Source organism: Canis aureus, chromosome 22, assembly GCF_053574225.1.
Source record: "Canis aureus isolate CA01 chromosome 22, VMU_Caureus_v.1.0, whole genome shotgun sequence".
In the NCBI taxonomy this organism is placed as follows: Eukaryota; Metazoa; Chordata; class Mammalia; order Carnivora; family Canidae; genus Canis; species Canis aureus.
In genome coordinates, this window is record NC_135632.1 from 40,418,112 (window position 1) to 40,437,298 (window position 19,187).

Here is a 19,187-nt window from a genome sequence, read left to right on the forward strand (position 1 = left end):
GAGGGAGAAGCAGGCTCCATGCAGAGAGCCTGACGTGGGACTCGATCCAGCGTCTCCAGGATCACGCCCCAGGCTGCAGGCGGCACTAAACAGCTCCGCCACCGGGGCTGCCCTCTGCCCCAAATTTATGTGTAAGTGTGTATATATGTATGTGTATATACCTCTCTTTCCCTATGTAGCCATACTTTTAGAAAATGGACAGTATCAACTATTATTCCTCAAAGTATGATCGTATCTATTCTCTAGTTATCTGAGAAATATCTTTAAACATATTCTTGAATTCCATGTACTTCTTCACATTAATTACTTCATGTATTTTTTATTAATGTATGGATTATAATTTTTCCTAAAATAACTATGACCACAGGAGAAGAGAAGTCTCATCAAACATTCTGCAAGAATTCCCTGACATCATCAACTGTCATCCTATTTCAGCAGGGGAACAACTGTTTGGGCATTAATAAGGTGTTACATGAAAGAGGAACTCCTGTATTTTGGCATTTTGCAAACTGTAAAAGTAATTTCTCTGAAAAATGAAGCCCAAATAAGAAAACTGTAATGGCTATTACTGTTTGGGCTATTGTCAAGTTCCACAAAGGGCCTTAAAAAATTGATGTCTGATAGTTTTAAAGAAACAAATTGACAAGATTTACACCAATCTTTCACAAACTCTTTACAAAGAATACAAAAAGAGAATACTTCCCAACTTGATTTATGAGGTCAACATAATCTTGATATCAAATACTGACAAAAATATGATGACAAATGAAAATTACAGGCCAATTTTTCTCAGGTGCATAATGCAAAATCCTAATAAAATGTTGGCAAACCAAATCCAGCAATATAATAAAACTAATACATCAAGTTAGATTTATTTCAGGAATACAAAGTTGGCTTAGTATTCTTAAAAGGTAATGTAAATGATAACATTAATAGAAGAAAAGAAAATGATTATCTCAATAAAGAAAAATGTTTATAAAATTTAACACTCATTCATGATAAAACTCATGATATAAAGTAACTAGGAAAGAAGAGAACTTTCTTTCTTTGATAGAGTATCTACAAAAAGCATGCAGCAAATACACTGAATAGTGGAATATTAAAAGCTTTCACTCTGAGATGGGGAACAAGATAAAGATGCTTCCTCTCATTGGTTCTATAGTATTCTATACTTGTGTACAAGTGTCAGAAAGCAAGACAACATTAAAAAGGAGGAAATAAAACTATTTGCAGACGACATGTAAAAAAACGTAATAAATTACACATGACCTATTACATTAATAAAGGGATTTGAATAAGGTTTCTGGATAATATGATAAAGCTGTATTTTTTTACACCAGCAACAAATAAAATTTTAAAAGGATGCCATTTATGATAGCGTAAAATAATTCACTGATTTAAGAATCTATCAACAGGAGGTGCAAGATAATACATTGAAAAATATAAATACTGCTAGGAGAAACTAAAGAAAATCTATGTAAGTGGAAGAATATTCCTGTGTATAGTTTGGAAGATGTCCTAAAGATGACTGCGAACTCCAAATTGATCTATAAATTCAATGCAATCTCAATCAAAATGCAGGGTAATATGTGTGTGTGTGTGAGTGGAACAGTTAATTCTAAAGTTTCTATGGAAATGTAGAGTCAAGAATCAAAACAATCTTAAGGAAAAACAATACTGGAGGACTTGTTTACCAGCTAAAGGACAGAAATTGAGACTGTAGTATTGGTACAATATAGGCAAACCGGCAAAGAGAAGAAAGTAGAAAGCCCAGAAACATAAGTATATGCAAATGGACAAAACATGACCAAGGGGGCACCGCAGTGAAGAAGGATGATTCTCCCAACAATGGTACTGAATTAACTGAATACCTACATTAAAAAAAAAAAAAAATCTTGCCCCCTACTTCACAGCATGCATAGAAATAAATCCCAGGAATGTAGAAAAGTAAAACAATAAATCTTTTAGAAAAAAAAATCATAGAATATCATCATCTTGAGGGCAGCAAAAGATTTAAAACAGGTCATAAAAGCAAAAACCATAAAGAAAAGCTGACAAATGGAACATTAAAATCAGTAACTCCTATTCATCAAAAGATCCCAGTAAGAGTGAAAAGGCAAACCACCAAATGAGAGATATTTACAATACACATCTGAAAAAGACTAGCATCCTGAATACATAAAGAATAAGTCAGTTAAGAAAAAGTCAGTTTCCCCTTTACCTTCCTCCCACCCTCTCTCCCCCCAAAAGAAAAAGAAAATAAAAAGGTCAAGACTTCTAAGATTCTTAAATGGGTACTTTACAAAAGAGAGTATCTGTATGGCCAATAAACATGAAACATGCTTCACTTTGTTAGTTATCAAGGAAATACAATTAAAACCACTAGGTGATCCTACTGTATACCTGCCAGCATGTCTAAAATTAAAGACAAACTACTAATCTACTGTCTCAATGAATTTGCCCATTCTGGACATTTTGTATAAATGGAATCCTATAGCGTGACTTTGTGACTGGCTTCTTTCATTTAACAATGTTTTCAAGGTTTATCCATGTTGTAGCATGTATCAATACTTCATTCCTTTTTATAACTTAACATATTCCATTGTAGGATATGCCACATTTTGTTTATCCATTTGTTGGTAGGTGTTTGGGTTTACATCTTTTTGCTATTATGAATAATGCTGCTACGGCCATTTGTATACAAGTTTCTGTGAGGACGGATGTTCTCATTCAGTGGGGTATTTATCTAGAGGTGGCATTGCTGGGTCATATGGTAACTACATGTTTACTCTTATGAGGAACCACCACATTGTTCCTGAAAGTGGTTACTAGTTTTCATTTTACATTCCCACCAGCGAAGTATGGGGATTCTAATTTCTCCACATCTTTGCCAATACTCATTTTAAATTTTGGCTGTGAAGTGGTTTTGGTTTGCATTTCCCCAACTGCTAATGAGAATGTATATCTTTTTTGGAGAAATGTCTATTCAAATCCTTTGGCCATTTTAACATTAGGTTACTTGTTTTGAATTGTAAGAATTGTTTATATAACCCGGACACTAGACTCTTATTAGATATATCTTCTCTCAGAAAGGGGAACAACTGTTTGGACATTAATAAGGTGTTACATGAAAGAGGAACTCCTGTATTTTGGCATTTTGCAAACTGTTGCAATATGCAATAACCATTTTGGAAAAACTGTTTGGCTTTATCTACTAAAGCTGAATATACACATAGCCATGGACCCAGCAATCCATATCTATATACATACTCAATAGAAATTAGAACATATTTCCCACCACACACATTTGAGAGTGCTCGTAACAGCACAATTTGTAATAGCAATTGAAAAGCTGAAAGCTGCTAGGTTTAATGATGATCCTACAAAGCTGTCCATATCCTAATCCCTAGAACCTGTGAATGTTACCTTATTTGGCAAAGGGACTTTGCAGATATGCTTAGGATTCTGAGAGGGGGGAATCAGATTTCCAGTTTCCAAGAAAGCAAGCAAGGAGTTTGGAAGTCATCTCTCCATCCTAAAAGGCTGAACTGAAAAATCAACAACTCTTTTTTGATTTGCCAGAGAAGTGAAATCCCAGGGCCAAGCCCTATCCCCAGGTGGGAGATTTGCAAGTGGACATAGAATAACAACTTGCTTAACTAGAAACTCCCAAGCAGAAATATGAGGGAGACAGTACTGGGGTAGGAAAGCCTGAATTGTAACTGACAAGTTGCTGGAGACTGAGTAGGTAAGTCTGTTAGAAATCCCCCAGTCATAGGGGGTTCCCTACACTTTTTTGAGTTTCACTCTCCAGGATCTCAAAGGGAAAATTAGAGAAAAATCCCCTGGTGTTCTGCATGTAGCCATCCTGTCCCACCGGAAAAGGGGCTTGGGGGTGAAGATGGGAGTATGAGAAGCACGGTGAAGTTCACAGCCCAGGAGCACAGGCTCACTGAGACCTAATCACAGAACTACAGAATGCTTCCCCTCCCCCTAACACTCTCCCACCACATTACTAACAGTTTATTCACCAGAGTTCTTTTTATCATGTCCAGCTATCAACAGAAAATTACAAAGCATAGAAATAGGCAAAAAGTACTTTGAAGAGACAGAGCAAACATCAGAATTGAATTCAGATATGGCAAAAATGAGTTATCCCGCTATGAATTTAAAGCAACTATGATTATTAAGGGCTCTAACAGAAAAAGTAGGCAATGTGCAAGAACAGATGGATAATATAAACAGAGAGAAATTCTAAGAAATAAAAAAATGCTAGAGTTAAAATAAAAAGAAACAGAAATGAAGAATACTTTTTATGGGGTAGTTGACAGAACATGGTTGAAGAAAGAATCTCTGAGTGACAACATATATAAATAGAAATTTCCAACTAAAAAGCAGAGAAAAAAAGGTCAGAGGGGGAGGGGACAAGGAACAGAATATCCTAAAACTATAGAGATGTAACATATATATAATGAAAGTACCAGAAGAAAGGAACAGCAAAAATATTTGAAGCAATAATGACTGAGAATTTCCCCAAATTAGTCAAGACACTAAACCACAGATCCAGAAAGTTCACAGAACACTAAGAAGGATAAATCCCAAAACTGCACCTAGGCATAATATATCAAACTGCATTAAAATCAAAGATACAAAATCTTGAAATAAGCCAAAGGGGGGAAAAATGCCCATAGAGGAGCAAAGATTAGAATTAGACTCAATTTCTCTTCAGAAATCATGTTAGAAAGGAGAGTGAAGTGTTGAGGGAGCTTACATTGGATTGCTCAGGTGAGCCCAACTTAACCACATGGATGCTGACACAAGGGAGGCAGCAGGTTCAGCGTGAGAGACAATGAGATGGAAGCACCCAGCTGAAGATGCTATGCTGTTGGCCTTGAAGATGGAGAAGGGACTGAGAACCTAAAGAATCCAAGCAGCCTCTAGAAGCTGCAAAGGAAGGAAATAGATATGCTCCTTGGAGCCTCCAAAAGAAATCAACACTGCTGACACCTTAATTTCTGTCCAGTAAGACTGATTTTGGACTTCTGACCGCCAGATAGTAAGGTAACAAATTTGTATTGTTTTAAGCCACTAAATTGTGGTAACTTTGTTACAGCAGCAAGAGGAAACTAATAAACATCCATCAATAGGATAATGGCTAAATTATAATGTATTTGCAGGATGGAATATTATGGTGCAATGAGAATGGATAATTACTGCTACATGCATTTGTTGATGTGTCACAGAATACTGAAAGAGGCCTTGCACAAAAAAGAATATAAACTCTAAGATCCCATGTATATAAAGCTTAAAAATAAATAAAACTTATCTATGGTTGTGGAAGTGGGGACTGTGATCCCTTGGTGGGTAGAGGTGCTGATAAGGGGCACAGAGGAAGCATATGGATGCCAGTAATGTCCTTGATCTTGGTGATTAGTTTGTATTTCAATCCATATAACCTGATATCTGTATACTTTTCTCTATTGTATACTTCAATAACAAGTGCCTAAAAACAAAAAAGTTTTAAATAGTTTAAAAACAAATTTCCTTGCAAAAAATAGGGACAAAAATCAGTTTAAGATTTAAACATGGTATCACAAGGTTTTAAAACCGAATACCCTATAAAGTGAACGATTACAATTATTTCAGCTAATGACTCAATTCCAAGGATTTTCTAGTACATCTCCAATGTCATACAGAAAAGAACGAGTTGACCTAGACATGCAAACACAGCAGACATATCAAAGTATACCATGATGTACAGAGATTTTTCTTTCATTAGTCTTGCTTACTTCATCACGTACTACTTTAGAAAAATTGGTCTTTACACCACCATGACTGCAGAACCCTTTCCAGACTAAAGATTCTATCAGTGGCATTTTTCATCTATTTCCTCAAACAAAATGTTTTTACAAATTAATTTTTCCAAGCCCATGAACAGCCTAAGTTTTTCCCACCCTGAAACAAATTATTACCCTCTCATGTATTTTTAGCATTTATATTCAACTATTAGGAGCCAAATGCTATTCAAAAGTAAAGATTTTAAAATTTTAATGAAAGGATTACGTTAGATAGTAGAGGTATTGTCCTCAAACATTTTGCTGAAAAAAAAATCTTTGGAATATATAAAATAATAACAAAGGCCAATGTAAAGGGCAGTGGCCATTTTTTCCCATTATCTGTAATGGTAAGTTAAATGTAAGTTAAATGTGCATGTGTTCTCTAGCTGAACTTCAGTAAGAAGTCAAACTGTTCTTATGAAGGTTCTAAAACAAACATTTAAAAACAATATTGAAAAATCAGGTTTAACTACTAACAGGTGTTCTCACCTGTAAGAGAGGACCTATGTGTCAGTGCATTTGCCAAGCTTTTAAAACAGCTTCTGCCCAATAATGATAAAAGGCTACCTTTTTATCTACTAGAAATGCTGACATAAGATTCTGTAGTTTAAGACATGCTTGTGGGGAAGATGTGCTGATCACGGTAAACTTCCGACTTAAGGAAACTTACAGGATAGTGAATACCATGTATTCACTTGTCTCTCACAAAGATCAGAATGCTTAATAATCCTATTACGTCAAACACCTCAAAATACTAATGAATCATATTCATTATCTGATAAATACAAATTATGTATAAGAGAATGCAACAAGTTATTTGAACCTGAATGCAGAGAATAAATATTTTATTAACTGATTACAGTTGAAAGTCACAAACAAAAAAGGGGTATATTAAGGCAGAGCCATATATATATCTATATCTATATATTAATACAGATATAGATAAACAAATCCAAAGACTGTTACCTCTTTACATTTTAATAACCTCTGCATTTTTCTTTTATGCATTTAGGCAGTGTGCTTTCTTTTCTTCTCAGTTAAAGAAATGAATCTTGGCCAATATTTCAAAATCATATTTTGATGACAACTTACAGGATCATGGGTTGAGACAATGACTAGTGTATAAAATGCTATCTGATAGTTTTCTCAGCATATCCCATGTGTGGTGGTTGTTTACACTGGTGTGGAAAATTTGACAATTGGTCATTTTCTCCTTTCCAGCAAAACTAATACATAATTTTTCAAATGATTTTAATAGTCTTAACTAAAGTATGCTTGGACTTCCAAGTCAGTCAAATGCCCAAAGCATATTATTTTCTGCCCTTTCCTAAACCCTCCTATGTTTTAAATAGCCTTTAAAGTATGATCACACGGCTGTATTTCAGATCTATAAATTCTGAGTTTTTCAAAATCCAAAATTATCTCCTTATGCAAAGTGGCAATGCAAACAGCAATCCTACATAGTGTAGAATAATTTTTCTTCTGTATAGCTTCCTTTTATAAAAATGGGCAACCACACACACACACACAAAAAAAAAAAAAAAAAAAAAGAAAGAAAAAAGAAATAAATTTAGTCCATCTGAAAAAGCACTCCAGTTCCCTAATTCCACTTTTGAAGGAGAAGGCAGAGGCAAGTTTACATTATCCCAGAAAACTGAATAAATGGCTTTATTTGGTATCTTCAAGAAGCTTCTCCTTCCGTAGGAGATGTAGGTGCTGTAGGAGAAACTGTAACCGGTTTGCGTGCAATTCTGTCTAGTTCTGCATGAACATCTGATAGGACAGGCTTCTGGCCTACATTAAAGGGAAAAAAAAATCAAGATTTAGATAGAAGTCAAAGTATCTTTTACGTCAATGTCTCATTTAAAAACTGCCGACAGTTTCATTAACTTTATCTAGCCTACTACTAAGTCATATAAACATCCTTAAAAATCAATCTTCTCGAAGAAAATTTTTTTAAAAACCCTCATAGGGTCTGTTAACAAATGGAAGTAAAACTAGCACCTATCACTTAATCTCATAAAGATATTTTTTAAAAAGGCACAGAACAATAAGAACAGTAAAACAGAAAATAGCAACAAAATTTTAGAATGCACAAAGAATATGAATGTGTGGTAACTATATCAGCAGTCTTGGGAAAGCTTACTCTTCTATACTGGCAGTGGGAAAAGCCAAGAAGTAATTCACTTTACACCCAAAAACCTGTAAAAGGTACCAAAAATTGTAACTGCACAATGGTATTTGTGAAAACGGTGGCAAGAAGATGGGATTTAAAAGGAAAATGGGTTAAAAAGTCTGATAAAGGGCAGTTACACAATCAACAAAAGAAAAATAAATTGGACTTCATCAAAATTAAACCCTTTTGTGCTTTAGAAGACATCAAGAAGTGAAAGGACAATACATGGGAGGAAACATCTACAAACTGTATGTTTGATAAGGGTCTAGTAAACAAAATATATGAAGAACACTTAAAATTCAACAATGAAAAGACAAATAATCCAACTTAAAAACGGGCAAGGATTGAATAGACATTTCTCCAAAGATCTACAAATGGTCAATAAACACTTGAAAAGATTCTCAACAGCATTAGCTATCAAAGATATGCAAGAGTCAAAACCACAATGAGATATGACTTCATTAGGATGGCTACTAGGATGGCTCTAATCAAAAAGATGGACAAAAACAAATGTTGGAGAAGATGTAGAGAAATTGGGACCCTTGTTCCCTGTTATTGAAAATATAAAACAATGCAGTGTTTTGCAAAACACTGTGGCAGTTCTTTAAAAACTCAAACACAGAGTTACCGCAGGACCCAACAATTACACTCCTGCGTATATACCCAAGAGAAATGAAAACATATGTCATTTTCAAATATTTGTCAAAAACACATGTTCACAGTGGTTCTATTTATAAGGGCCAAAATTGTAAACAGTTTAAATGTCTATCAACTGATGAGTAGACAAAGAAAATGTGGCATATGCATAAATGGAATTTTATTCAGTATTAAAAAGGAATGAAATAATGATAAATGCTACAATGTGAAAGGACCTTGAAAACATTAAAGAAGGCATCTACTGTATGATTCCATTTATATGAAATCTCCAGATAGGCAAATCCACAAAGACAAAGCAGATCAGTGGTTGCCTACGACTAGGGGATTAGGAGGGAAAAAAGACATTACTGCAAATAAGGTAGAGGTTTCTTTTCGGGAAGATTAAAATGTTTTAAAAATAGATCATAATGGTTTGCATAACTCTGTAAATATACTGTAATACTGAACTGTATACTTTAAATGAATGAACTTCATGGTATGTAAACTGTATCTCAATAAAGCTATTTTAAAAAAAAAAGCTCTTGGTAACTATACCTGATTTTTTGGCGGATGGTGGTAAACCACTGCTTCCACTTCCAGCTCCACCTCCAGGGCTACCACTGCCAACCCCAGGGCCTCCTGGAGAACCAGTCTTTTTACTCAGCAAACTATTGAAGAAATTTGCCAGGACACCTTCACTTGTAGCTCCAGCTATTGAAAAAACAAAAGCCAAAAAACTTTCACTCAAAACATCAGATTCTTCTATATATTATTATTATAGTAATCACATACATAATAATTAATACTTAAAATTTAAGAGCTGTGTATTTTTTTTTTTTTTTTTTTTTTTTACTTATTTATTCATGAGACACAGAGAGAGGCAGAGGGAGAAGCAAGCAGGCTCCCTGCAGGAGCCTGATGTGGGATTCGACCCTGGAACTTCAGGATCACGCCCCGAGCTGAAGGCAGACGCTCAACCGCTGAGCCACCCAGGTGTCCCAAGAGCTGTGTATTCTAAACTCAAGTCTGGTTTTGAGCCAGGGTAACGTCTATTCATATGTAAAACAAAATATCAGTAAGCTTTAAGAATATAATTATTTAAAAAAATCAGAATGATTTATTAATTATTCTTTTAAAGATTTTATTTATTTATTCACAAGAGAGGCAGAGACATAGGCAGAGGGAGAAGCAGGCTCCCTGTGGGCAGCCCAACGCGGGACTTGATCCCAGGACCCCGGGATCACGCCCTGGGCCAAAGGCCGATGCTCAACCACTGAAGCACCCAGCCTTCCCCAGAATGTTATTTTTAAAAACCAAAAGCATTTAAATGGATGTTAGATGCTGCTATACTTTCCTTTTGACAAAGGTTCTTCAAACATGTAATTGTTGAGAAATGTCTGCCTCAAATATTACAAAACGCTACCTAAGCCTTCATGAAAACAGGTAGAAGTTTCAAGAGATAAAAGGGTAAAGGATAACATGAAACAATTCACAGAAGGAAAATACAAGTAGAAAGGAAACACCAGGGACAAAGTTCTTACTAGTATTTAAAGAATGCTGATTAGGTTGTGGCAAAGTTGCAACACTCAATGTTGACTTGTAAATTGAATAAGCCATTCGAAACACATTATTAAAAGACAAAAACATGTACAAACTCTCACCTATTAATCCCACTTATGGCAATTTATTATGTTTATAGCTTTTTTATGTATTAACATGAATTTCTTCAATGGTCTACATAGGAGAAAGATTAAATGTAATACAAAATTTTCATAAAGCTTATACCATAGACATATTATAAAAGTTTGAATTTTGATTAACTATGAGATTATATCAACAGAGACAAAGATTAGAAGCTATTGCACAAAAATGAAAACAGCTGTGGAAAAGGTGGGAAGGTAGGTAGATTTCCTTTTAGTGTGAAATGTACTGTGTTGTCTTTCCTAGGAATAGAGAAAATGTACCTTTCATGTTTGGATCAATTTTTTTGGACCCAGCAGGGATGGGTGACACGCTGGCAACATTGGATGACACAGATCGGTTTGGTGTTCGAGGGGAGCCTCCTGGGACTCTTGGTGAGGCATCCTATGTAAAAATAAGAAAGCCATAATTATCAAAACCTGAAACATCCAACTTCACAAAAGTGATTATAAAAAGAAATTACTTTTTAACTGTCCCCCATCTGTTCTACTGGTACTTTTATTCTACAAGCCACTGCTAGAAATGTTTAGCAATCATGTCCTCAGTATCAGAAAATATCAGAGACCCATCACATTTAGAATACAAATTCTCCTTCAATGAAAAAAGAACATATTGAATAATGGAGTGTGATTACAAGCATAAGCATGGGAGTCAGATCCGGGTTCCAATCTGAACTTTCATCCTACTAGATAAAGTCTCAGTCAAGCTATAAGGTCCTCCAAGGCCTCCACTTCCCCACCTGCAGAATAGGGCTGGTAGTACCTGCCTCACAGGGCTGTTGTGAAGATTTATTTATACAGTAACACATATAAATGTTTCCACATAGTAACTGCTGTGTGACAAGACAAAATGGATCTTTAGGATTTAAATATTTTTTTTTGGATTTAAATATTTTTAAAATGAGTGAAGTTTATCCTTTAAAATGTCACAAATTCCAAAAGAATTCTTGATTCAAATTTATATCAAAGCACACCCATATGAGACATGTCTATGATTAAGGAAAAAAGAAACTAAACCAATAATGTATGGCACTTTAATAATTTTGTCAAAATCTGTAATACTGACCACAGGCCTTCCAGCTGCAGTTGGTGGTTGCTTTGCTAAAAGGGACTGAAAAACACAAGAGAGTCCTAGGTTAGAAACTAACAGCATGTATTGCTGTAGTTTTAGAAATATGTAAGAGCAGTTTACCCACTAACAATACTAAACCTGCTTCTGATATAATTTCATACCTGTAGCTTCATAAGAAACACCTGGTCATCTTCTGCCACAATTTCCTTCTCATGCACAAACTGAAATGAGCAATGCATAAATGAGCAAGTCTAGTATATTATGCTGAAACCATTAATAACATATTCTCTAGATTAAAAAAAGATTTTTCAATATAAACATTATCAAATTATATTTACATAAGTGAGCTGCCTGACCCAAGTTCCTACAGTAAAGCTGTTCAATAATGATCTGCAAAAGTATGAACGTTTGATAGCTGTGCTGTTCAATACTGTAGCCACCAGTCACCTATAGCTACTGAGCATTTGAAATGTGGCTACTGTGGGGCACCTGGGTGGCTAAATAGGTTAACCATCTGAGTCACGTCTTGATTTCAGCTCAGGTCATGATCTTGGGGTCGTGAGATCGAGCCCCACGTCCAGCTCCACACTGAGCGTGGAGCCTGCTTGAGATTACCTCGCTCTCCTCCTCTCTCTGTCCCTCCTCCACCTCACACCCTTTCTCTCTCAAGAAAGAAAGAAAGAAAGAAAGAAAGAAAGAAAGAAAGAAAGAAAGAAAGCAAAAGAGAGAGAGAAGGAAGGGAGGGGAGGGGAGGGGAGGGGAGGGGAGGGGAGGGGAGGGGAGGGGAGGGGAGAGGAGGGGAGAGGAGAGGAGAGGAGAGGAGAGGAGAGGAGAGGAGAGGAGAGGAGAGGAGAGGAGAGGAGAGGAGAGGAGAGGAGAGGAAGATGGAGAGAAAATGTGGCTACTGTGACTCAGGTACTGACATTTTAATTTTATTCAGTTTTACTTAATACGTTCTTTTTTTTTTTTTTCAAAGATTTGATTTATTTATTCACGAGAGACACACACAGAAAGAGAGAGGCAGAGACCCAGGCAGAGGGAGAAGCAGGCTCCATGCAGGGAGCCTGATGTGGGACTCAATCCCGGGTCTCCAGGATCACACCCCAGGCTGCAGGCAGCGCTAAACCGCTGCGCCACCCAGGCTGCCCAGTTTTACTTAGTAAGTTCTTAGGCTACATGTGACTAGTAGCTGCTGTATTGGACAGCACAACCTTAGAGTCCTAGGTATATTAATCATGCTTATAAAATATGCTAACCAATAGTTAGGTGTTTTAAAAGTGAAAAGCAACTTGCCCCTGGTTTCTCTGAAATAAAAATATAATGGCTCTTCTACCTGCAGAATAATCAGGCAAAAAGCAGCAGCAACCATCTCCCACTTCTACTCTTTCTGTACAATGCATGCCATGGGTCTATTTTCCACCAGCAGCCAGAGCAATCCTTTTCCTTTATCACTCCTCTGCTCAAACTTTGCCTCCAGTTGCTTTCCACCTCACTCAAGATGAAATTCAAAGTCCTAACTGCGCCTTCCTTCTCCTATCAGTCTGGCCGGCCCTCTTCTTCACTCTTTTTCAACCTCTTTGCCCTCTGAATACATTCCTGCCTCAGGACATGGGCATTTTCTGCTCCATCAGCATACAGAGCCATTCCCTAACCCCTTCTTCTTCCTTTTTTTTTTTTTTAAGATTATTTATTTATTGAGAGAGAGAGAGAGAGAGAGAGGCAGAGACACAGGCAGAGGGAGAAGCAGGCTCCATGCAGGAAGCCCGACACGGGACTCGATCCTGGGTCTCCAGGACCATACCCTGGGCTGCAGGCGGTGCTAAACCGCTGCGCCACTGGGGCTGCCCTCCCTAACCCCTTCTAAAACAGCATCCCTCCATGTGCCACTGCACTCCCTCACTCTCCCCCACTGGGCTTTATAGCCACAGCACTTATCAGCACTTGAGAACTGGCACGTACACCGATTTACTATTGCAGTATTGCCCTATTTAGCACCTAGTGCCTAAACAGGGGCTCAGGAGATATTAGTGGGATGAATAAAAGACAACCTACAGCGTAATTCTCCTGGTAAAAGAGAATGCGAAAAACAGCTGTTGGTTTTTTTTCCTTGACGTGTGCATTTCTTTTAAGAGACTTCTATACCAAATAGCATGCCAAGTGATTTTTCACTTGTTATTAATTCTCTTGTTTCTAATTACCCACAGAGGACAGATGCTCAATATCAATGTTTCGATTTTTAGTAAAAATCTTATTACATGTTAAATGAAAATTATTTTTCTTAAAGCATATCCACTTAAAAGCCACTGAGAAGTACTATATATAAACTTATTATTATTATTTTTTATAAACTTATTTTTATACAACTTTCTGGAAACATCTGTAATATCTGACTATAGAACATGACCTATTATTTAACATGAAATCAAAATATGTGAAAGAGGAGCACTTTCTGAAAGATTAAATAGTCCTATGAATAACATACAACAAACAATTAAGACTAAACTGGAAGCTTGCGGATAGCTGTGGGCTACCACAGGTTAACTAGTAACTATGGAGAAGATTCCAGATCTCCCTTAACAGATAGAAGCTAATATTTATTCTAACAATGTTTTCTTGGCTTTTGGCTGAGTTCTAGGATGGAAAGTTCACAGCTTCAACCTACTCAAACTCTTCAAGATCCATATATTCGCTACAACCAATCCATTATTTCCATTAGAATATGGAATCTGTACTATTTTCTAATATAAATATGCCAAAGGCTAAGAATTCATTAACTGAATAGCTAGTTTATATTTTGATAACACAGATCTTTATTTTAAATTGACATTGGAAACATCCAAATTATAATTAGAAAAGCTCTTGATAGGAAAGGATCCTCTTACCTAACTTAAAATTATGGAACTCCCCCCACCACCACCAGGTTTAAAAGACTATACATACTAAAACTGTTACCTTTCGGACAGGTGGTTTAGTTATAATGTCTTCAAAATTATCTTCTGCTTTTAATGTTTGAAAATTTTCATGTAATATTCCTATTTTCTTATCATTATCCCACCCTGCTGGACTGGAAAAGAAATGCATATGATAAATCTCAAACATTTATATTGTCATTCCTTCATTAAACCCATGATCACATTAAAGGGAATGTATCTAACCAATTATGAAAAAGTAATCAGCTTTTGGGGCACCTGGATGGCTCAGAAGGTTAAGCATCTGCCTTCAGCTCAGGTCACGATCCCAGGGGCCTGAGATTGAGCCCTGCATCCAGCTCCTTGCTCAGTAGAGAGCCTGCTTCTCCCTCTCCCTTTGCCCCTCACTCCTGCTCATGCTCTCTTTCTCTCGACTCCAAATAAATAAAATCTTAAAAAAAAAATCCAAAACTAATCAGTTTCTTTTTTTATTATAATGCTCAAGTTATAGCTTACTGATTTCTACTTAAAAAGGTTCTTAATCTTCCTGATTTTAAAAACACACAGTTTGGGGGGTGGGGGGTTAATTATTATTACCTTTCAATGTATTCACATAACTATTTACTTATTTTTAAAGATTTTATTTATTCATGAGAATACACAGAGAGGAGACAGAGAGAGAGGCAGAGACACAGGCAGAGGGAGAAGCAGGCTCCATGAAGGGAGCCTGACGTGGGACTCGATCCTGGGTCTCCAGGATCATGCCCTGAGCTGTAGACTGCGCTAAACCGCTGAGCCACCGGGGCTGCCCTTCACGTAACTTTTTAAAAGCATGTTTATACACTGGGTCCTTTATGTATCAAAACCAATCAAAGAGTAAGTAAATACACTGATATATGCACTCAACAGTTTAGCTATATATATAATAGTAAGGCCTTCCAAAAAGGGCTTAGGCCAGCAACAAATCTAACAGGCAAAAATAAATTGATCAAGGCAGGTTATGAATAAATCAATCTAGGAAGAGATTCTCACCTGTGCATCATGGAAAGGTCTATTGAGTCTCACCTCAAAACCAAACATGAGGATTCACCATCAAATTGCAGCAGTGACACATGATAAAACAATACACTTATGAGTATACTTACATAAATACTGCATCTTTTTCCACAACAACAGCAGGAATTTTATAGGGAAATCCATACAGTTTCTGAACAATATATTTATATACTAAATCTATATTTTTATTTTCTTTTACTGAAGTGTAAATAAGCGCTGCACCATCTGAATAATGCTGTTAAAGAAATTTTTGGACAAATTCCATGAACAGATACAATAAAATTCTGTGTTCTCAACTTAACATTTACATGCATATTGATTTCAAAAATAGTTCCCAAAGGTACATTAGAGGGTAATCAAGAATTTCAAAAGCACAGAATACAGAAAGACTAAAATGCAAACAGCAATCTTTACAAAACTTAATTTAGGAGGCAAAAGTCTCATTAAGCCAAGAAAATAAAGGTAAATTTAGTAATACTGACACTGCTACTACCTCTACGTTTAAAGCACAAGAGGTAATTTGCTTTGTGTTTAACCTTCCTAATCCTCATGAAGAGAGCTATTATTTATCGATAACTATTTTGCTTGCATATTAAAAAAAATGGTGTCCACTAGTATCTCTTGTGGTTTTCACTAGTCACAGGAATTAGGACTTGAAGAGCAAAGCTCAGGAGACCCACTGAAGAGAGATGATTAACCAAGAGGTACTTTCAGGAAACTTTCAGGCAAGATTCAAAGCAAAAGTTGATTTCATGATCAAAACTTGAGGTAACACCACCTCACATAAGGATGTATTAGTTAAAGCAGATTCTAACTTGGACCTCTTAGCCAAATGATACAGTAGATCCAAAGATCAAGAGAGGCATGTGGAAAAGGGGCAACATGACTACTGACAGATGAGGTGTGGTCAGAGTGGCTATCAGAAATTCTACAGCCACTGCTAAGGACCATGCTCTAGTACTGCCCACTATGTCCCGAGATGATGACTCAGATCAAGGAGAAATGTTGGGAATGGTCAAACTTCTACTTCTGAGCTGGGCTACTCATGAGTATGAACCAAGGCTTATGAATCTAAGAGTGGTATCGCTAAATATGGCTTATAAAACTTGATAGAAACAAACATCTTAAGTAAAAGCTTAACTGTGTGAACTTTTCATTAACGAGTGATCTTTTCTCATGAGAACCAATTTATGAAATAGCTGACAAATTTGCATTGCAGGAAACATTTACAAAACTTAGATGATTTTGAACTGTTGCCTTCACACAGATAAACACACACACCCCTCACCATCTTGAAGTGACTTCTCAGTTTGTATTCTAAAATCAGTGGGCTCTACTCAAGGTCTGTAATTATTTTATTTTAGTTAATTTATTTTTTAAAGATTTTATTAAAAAATATTTTATTTTTTATAAGACTTTTAAATTTTTTATTTATTCATGAGAGATACACACAGGCAGAGATATAGGCAGAGGGAAAAGCAGGCTCCCTGTGGGGAGCCTGATGCAGAACTCGATCCCAGGACCCCAGGATCATGACCTGAGTCAAAGGCAGATGCTCAACCGCTAAGCCACCCAGGTGCCCCTTTAAAGATTTTATTTATTTGACAAAGAGAGTGAGCACAAGCAGGGGGAGCAGGAGAGGGAGAAGCAGGCTCCCTGCTGAACAGGAAGCCTGACATGGGACTCAATCATAGGACCCTGAGATCATGACCTGAGTCAAAGGCAGATGCCTAACCCACTGAGCCACCCAGGAACCCTGTCTGTAGTTATTTTAGTGGACAGTCTTCCTTCCTGATTACATTTCTGTATGTACATTTTCAAGAACAGCATTAAATAAATGTTTAAAGAGACTGCTTGTTGAGGTGCCTAAATGTCTCAGTCAGTTAAGTGTCTTCCTTTAGCTCAGATCATGAGCTCAGAGTCCTGGGATGGAGCCCCCACATTTAGTTCCCTGTTCAGTGGGGAGCCTGTTTCTCCCTCTCCCTGTCTGCTGCTCTCCCTGCTTGTACTCTCTCCGTCAAATAAATAAATAAAATCTTAAAAAAAAAAAAAAAAGACTGCCTGTTGCCAAATGTGCTAATCTTCAAAGATAACAAAAAACTCTATAGACATCTACTTCAATTACTCCCACTTTTTGTCTTCTTTTTGTAGACCAATACCCTTCAATTCAATCCAAGTCAACTATTAAATGACAGGAGAAAAGAAAGGGCCACGGAAAGGACAAAGTACTGAGGTGAAAAGGGGGAAGGGAAACTGCCAGTGTCAAGTGATCTTATTCATTATCCAGCTAGGTTTCAGTGGTCCTTTAATTAAAACGAAAAACTACAGACTAGCCTATAAACATGTATACATTACTTATGATTCCTATCTACTCCTAATGTCGTCATTTCTTCATTTTTCAGACCCAAAAGCTTTGCTTCAGGAATGCAACCAGGAGGAGTAGGTGAGAACAGCTCTCCTCAGTGCACTCAAGCTGTGACAAAGTTTTCTTTCTTTCTTTTTTTTTTTTTTATAAAGATTTTATTCATTTATTCATTAGAGAAACAGAGAGAGACAGAGAGGCAGAGACACAGGCAGAGGGAGAAGCAGGCTCCATGCAGGGAGCCCAATGTGGGACTCGATCTCAGGACTCCAGGATCACGCTCTGGGCCAAAGGAAGGCGCCAAACTGCTGAGCCGCCCAGGGATTCCCAAGTGACAAAGTTTTCAATAGCAAATTCTCTTAAAAGCTTTCATTTACAACCCTCACTTTATTCTTCTTTTAATCATTATTGTTATTCAGTGGTTCCTCTAATCCTTGCAACCTAGACAAGATGCCTTGTAATAGGTTTTCTAACTTTGTGATCATCAAAAGCACCTAGAAAGCTTTTTTAAAAGCAGAGATTCGGGGCACCTGGGTGGCTCAGTTGGTTAAGCGTCCGCCTCTAGCTCAGGTCATGATCCCAGGGTCCTGGGATTGAGCCCAACATCAGGCTCAATAGGGTGTCTGCTTCTGCCTCTCCCTCTGCCGCTCCCCCTACTTGTGCTCTCTCACTCTCTCTCAAATAAATAAATAAATAAATAAATAAATAAATAAAGTCTTAAAAATAAATAAATAAAAGAGATTCTTCAGCCTCATCTTGAAATGTTCCGATTCAGTAAACCTTAAGCAGGGTACAGTCAGATTTTGAAACCACTGCTTTAGACTATGGGTGGAGATGGTAACATAGCGAACATATTAAAAAATGAGAACACACAAACCTAAATATTGATCTTGCCCGACCACCACTCCCAATAAATGAACATTGCTTTGCAATCAGAATGTTTACAACACCAACTCATTAAAATTTTCCACAAAAGACTGATAATCCTTTAAAACACAGCAAATCAAAGTTATATATTTCAACACTTGCTTTTATAACTCAAAATACCCAGATGTAAATGATTTGGGAGCTAAAATGATATTTCAAACCAGAAGCAGAAGGAAAAAAGTTTATGGAATTTCTAAAGTCCATCAATGTAATTCTCTTAATTAAAAAAAGCAAACAAACAGGTTAAGGTACAACTGCACCCATCAATGTAGTAAAAGGATACATTGTAAACAAAACTTCCGGATATGTGACTGAATAAAATCAAAATGCTCATCTCTGTAGTCATGTTCTTTTTCCAATACACTAATGGCATCACACTGTTGAGTTAAAATAATTTTAAAAAACCAACAACATTAACTTTAATCAAAGTTAAATATAATGATTTAAACAGTTCAGTTTTGGGTGGGGGAATATCACAAAACTACCACTCTGATATGGTGACTGAATATTAG

At 36.6% G+C, this 19,187-nt stretch overlaps 1 protein-coding gene across 1 annotated transcript in view; it reads right to left on the reverse strand.

Annotated features, from left to right (window-relative positions):
- Nucleotides 1-696: 696 nt before the first annotated feature.
- The window catches only part of DYNC1LI1 (dynein cytoplasmic 1 light intermediate chain 1), a 48,029-nt gene continuing 29,538 nt past the window's right edge, over nucleotides 697-19,187 (reverse strand). Inside the window, exons 6-13 of the mRNA XM_077865568.1 lie at nucleotides 18,959-19,052; nucleotides 15,476-15,611; nucleotides 14,374-14,485; nucleotides 11,583-11,642; nucleotides 11,416-11,460; nucleotides 10,614-10,734; nucleotides 9,205-9,360; nucleotides 697-7,631 (exon numbers count right to left, since the gene is read on the reverse strand). Coding sequence (XP_077721694.1) covers nucleotides 7,519-7,631; nucleotides 9,205-9,360; nucleotides 10,614-10,734; nucleotides 11,416-11,460; nucleotides 11,583-11,642; nucleotides 14,374-14,485; nucleotides 15,476-15,611; nucleotides 18,959-19,052 — 837 coding nt within the window. The 3' untranslated portion in view covers nucleotides 697-7,518. The remainder of the gene's footprint in view (nucleotides 7,632-9,204; nucleotides 9,361-10,613; nucleotides 10,735-11,415; nucleotides 11,461-11,582; nucleotides 11,643-14,373; nucleotides 14,486-15,475; nucleotides 15,612-18,958; nucleotides 19,053-19,187) is intronic.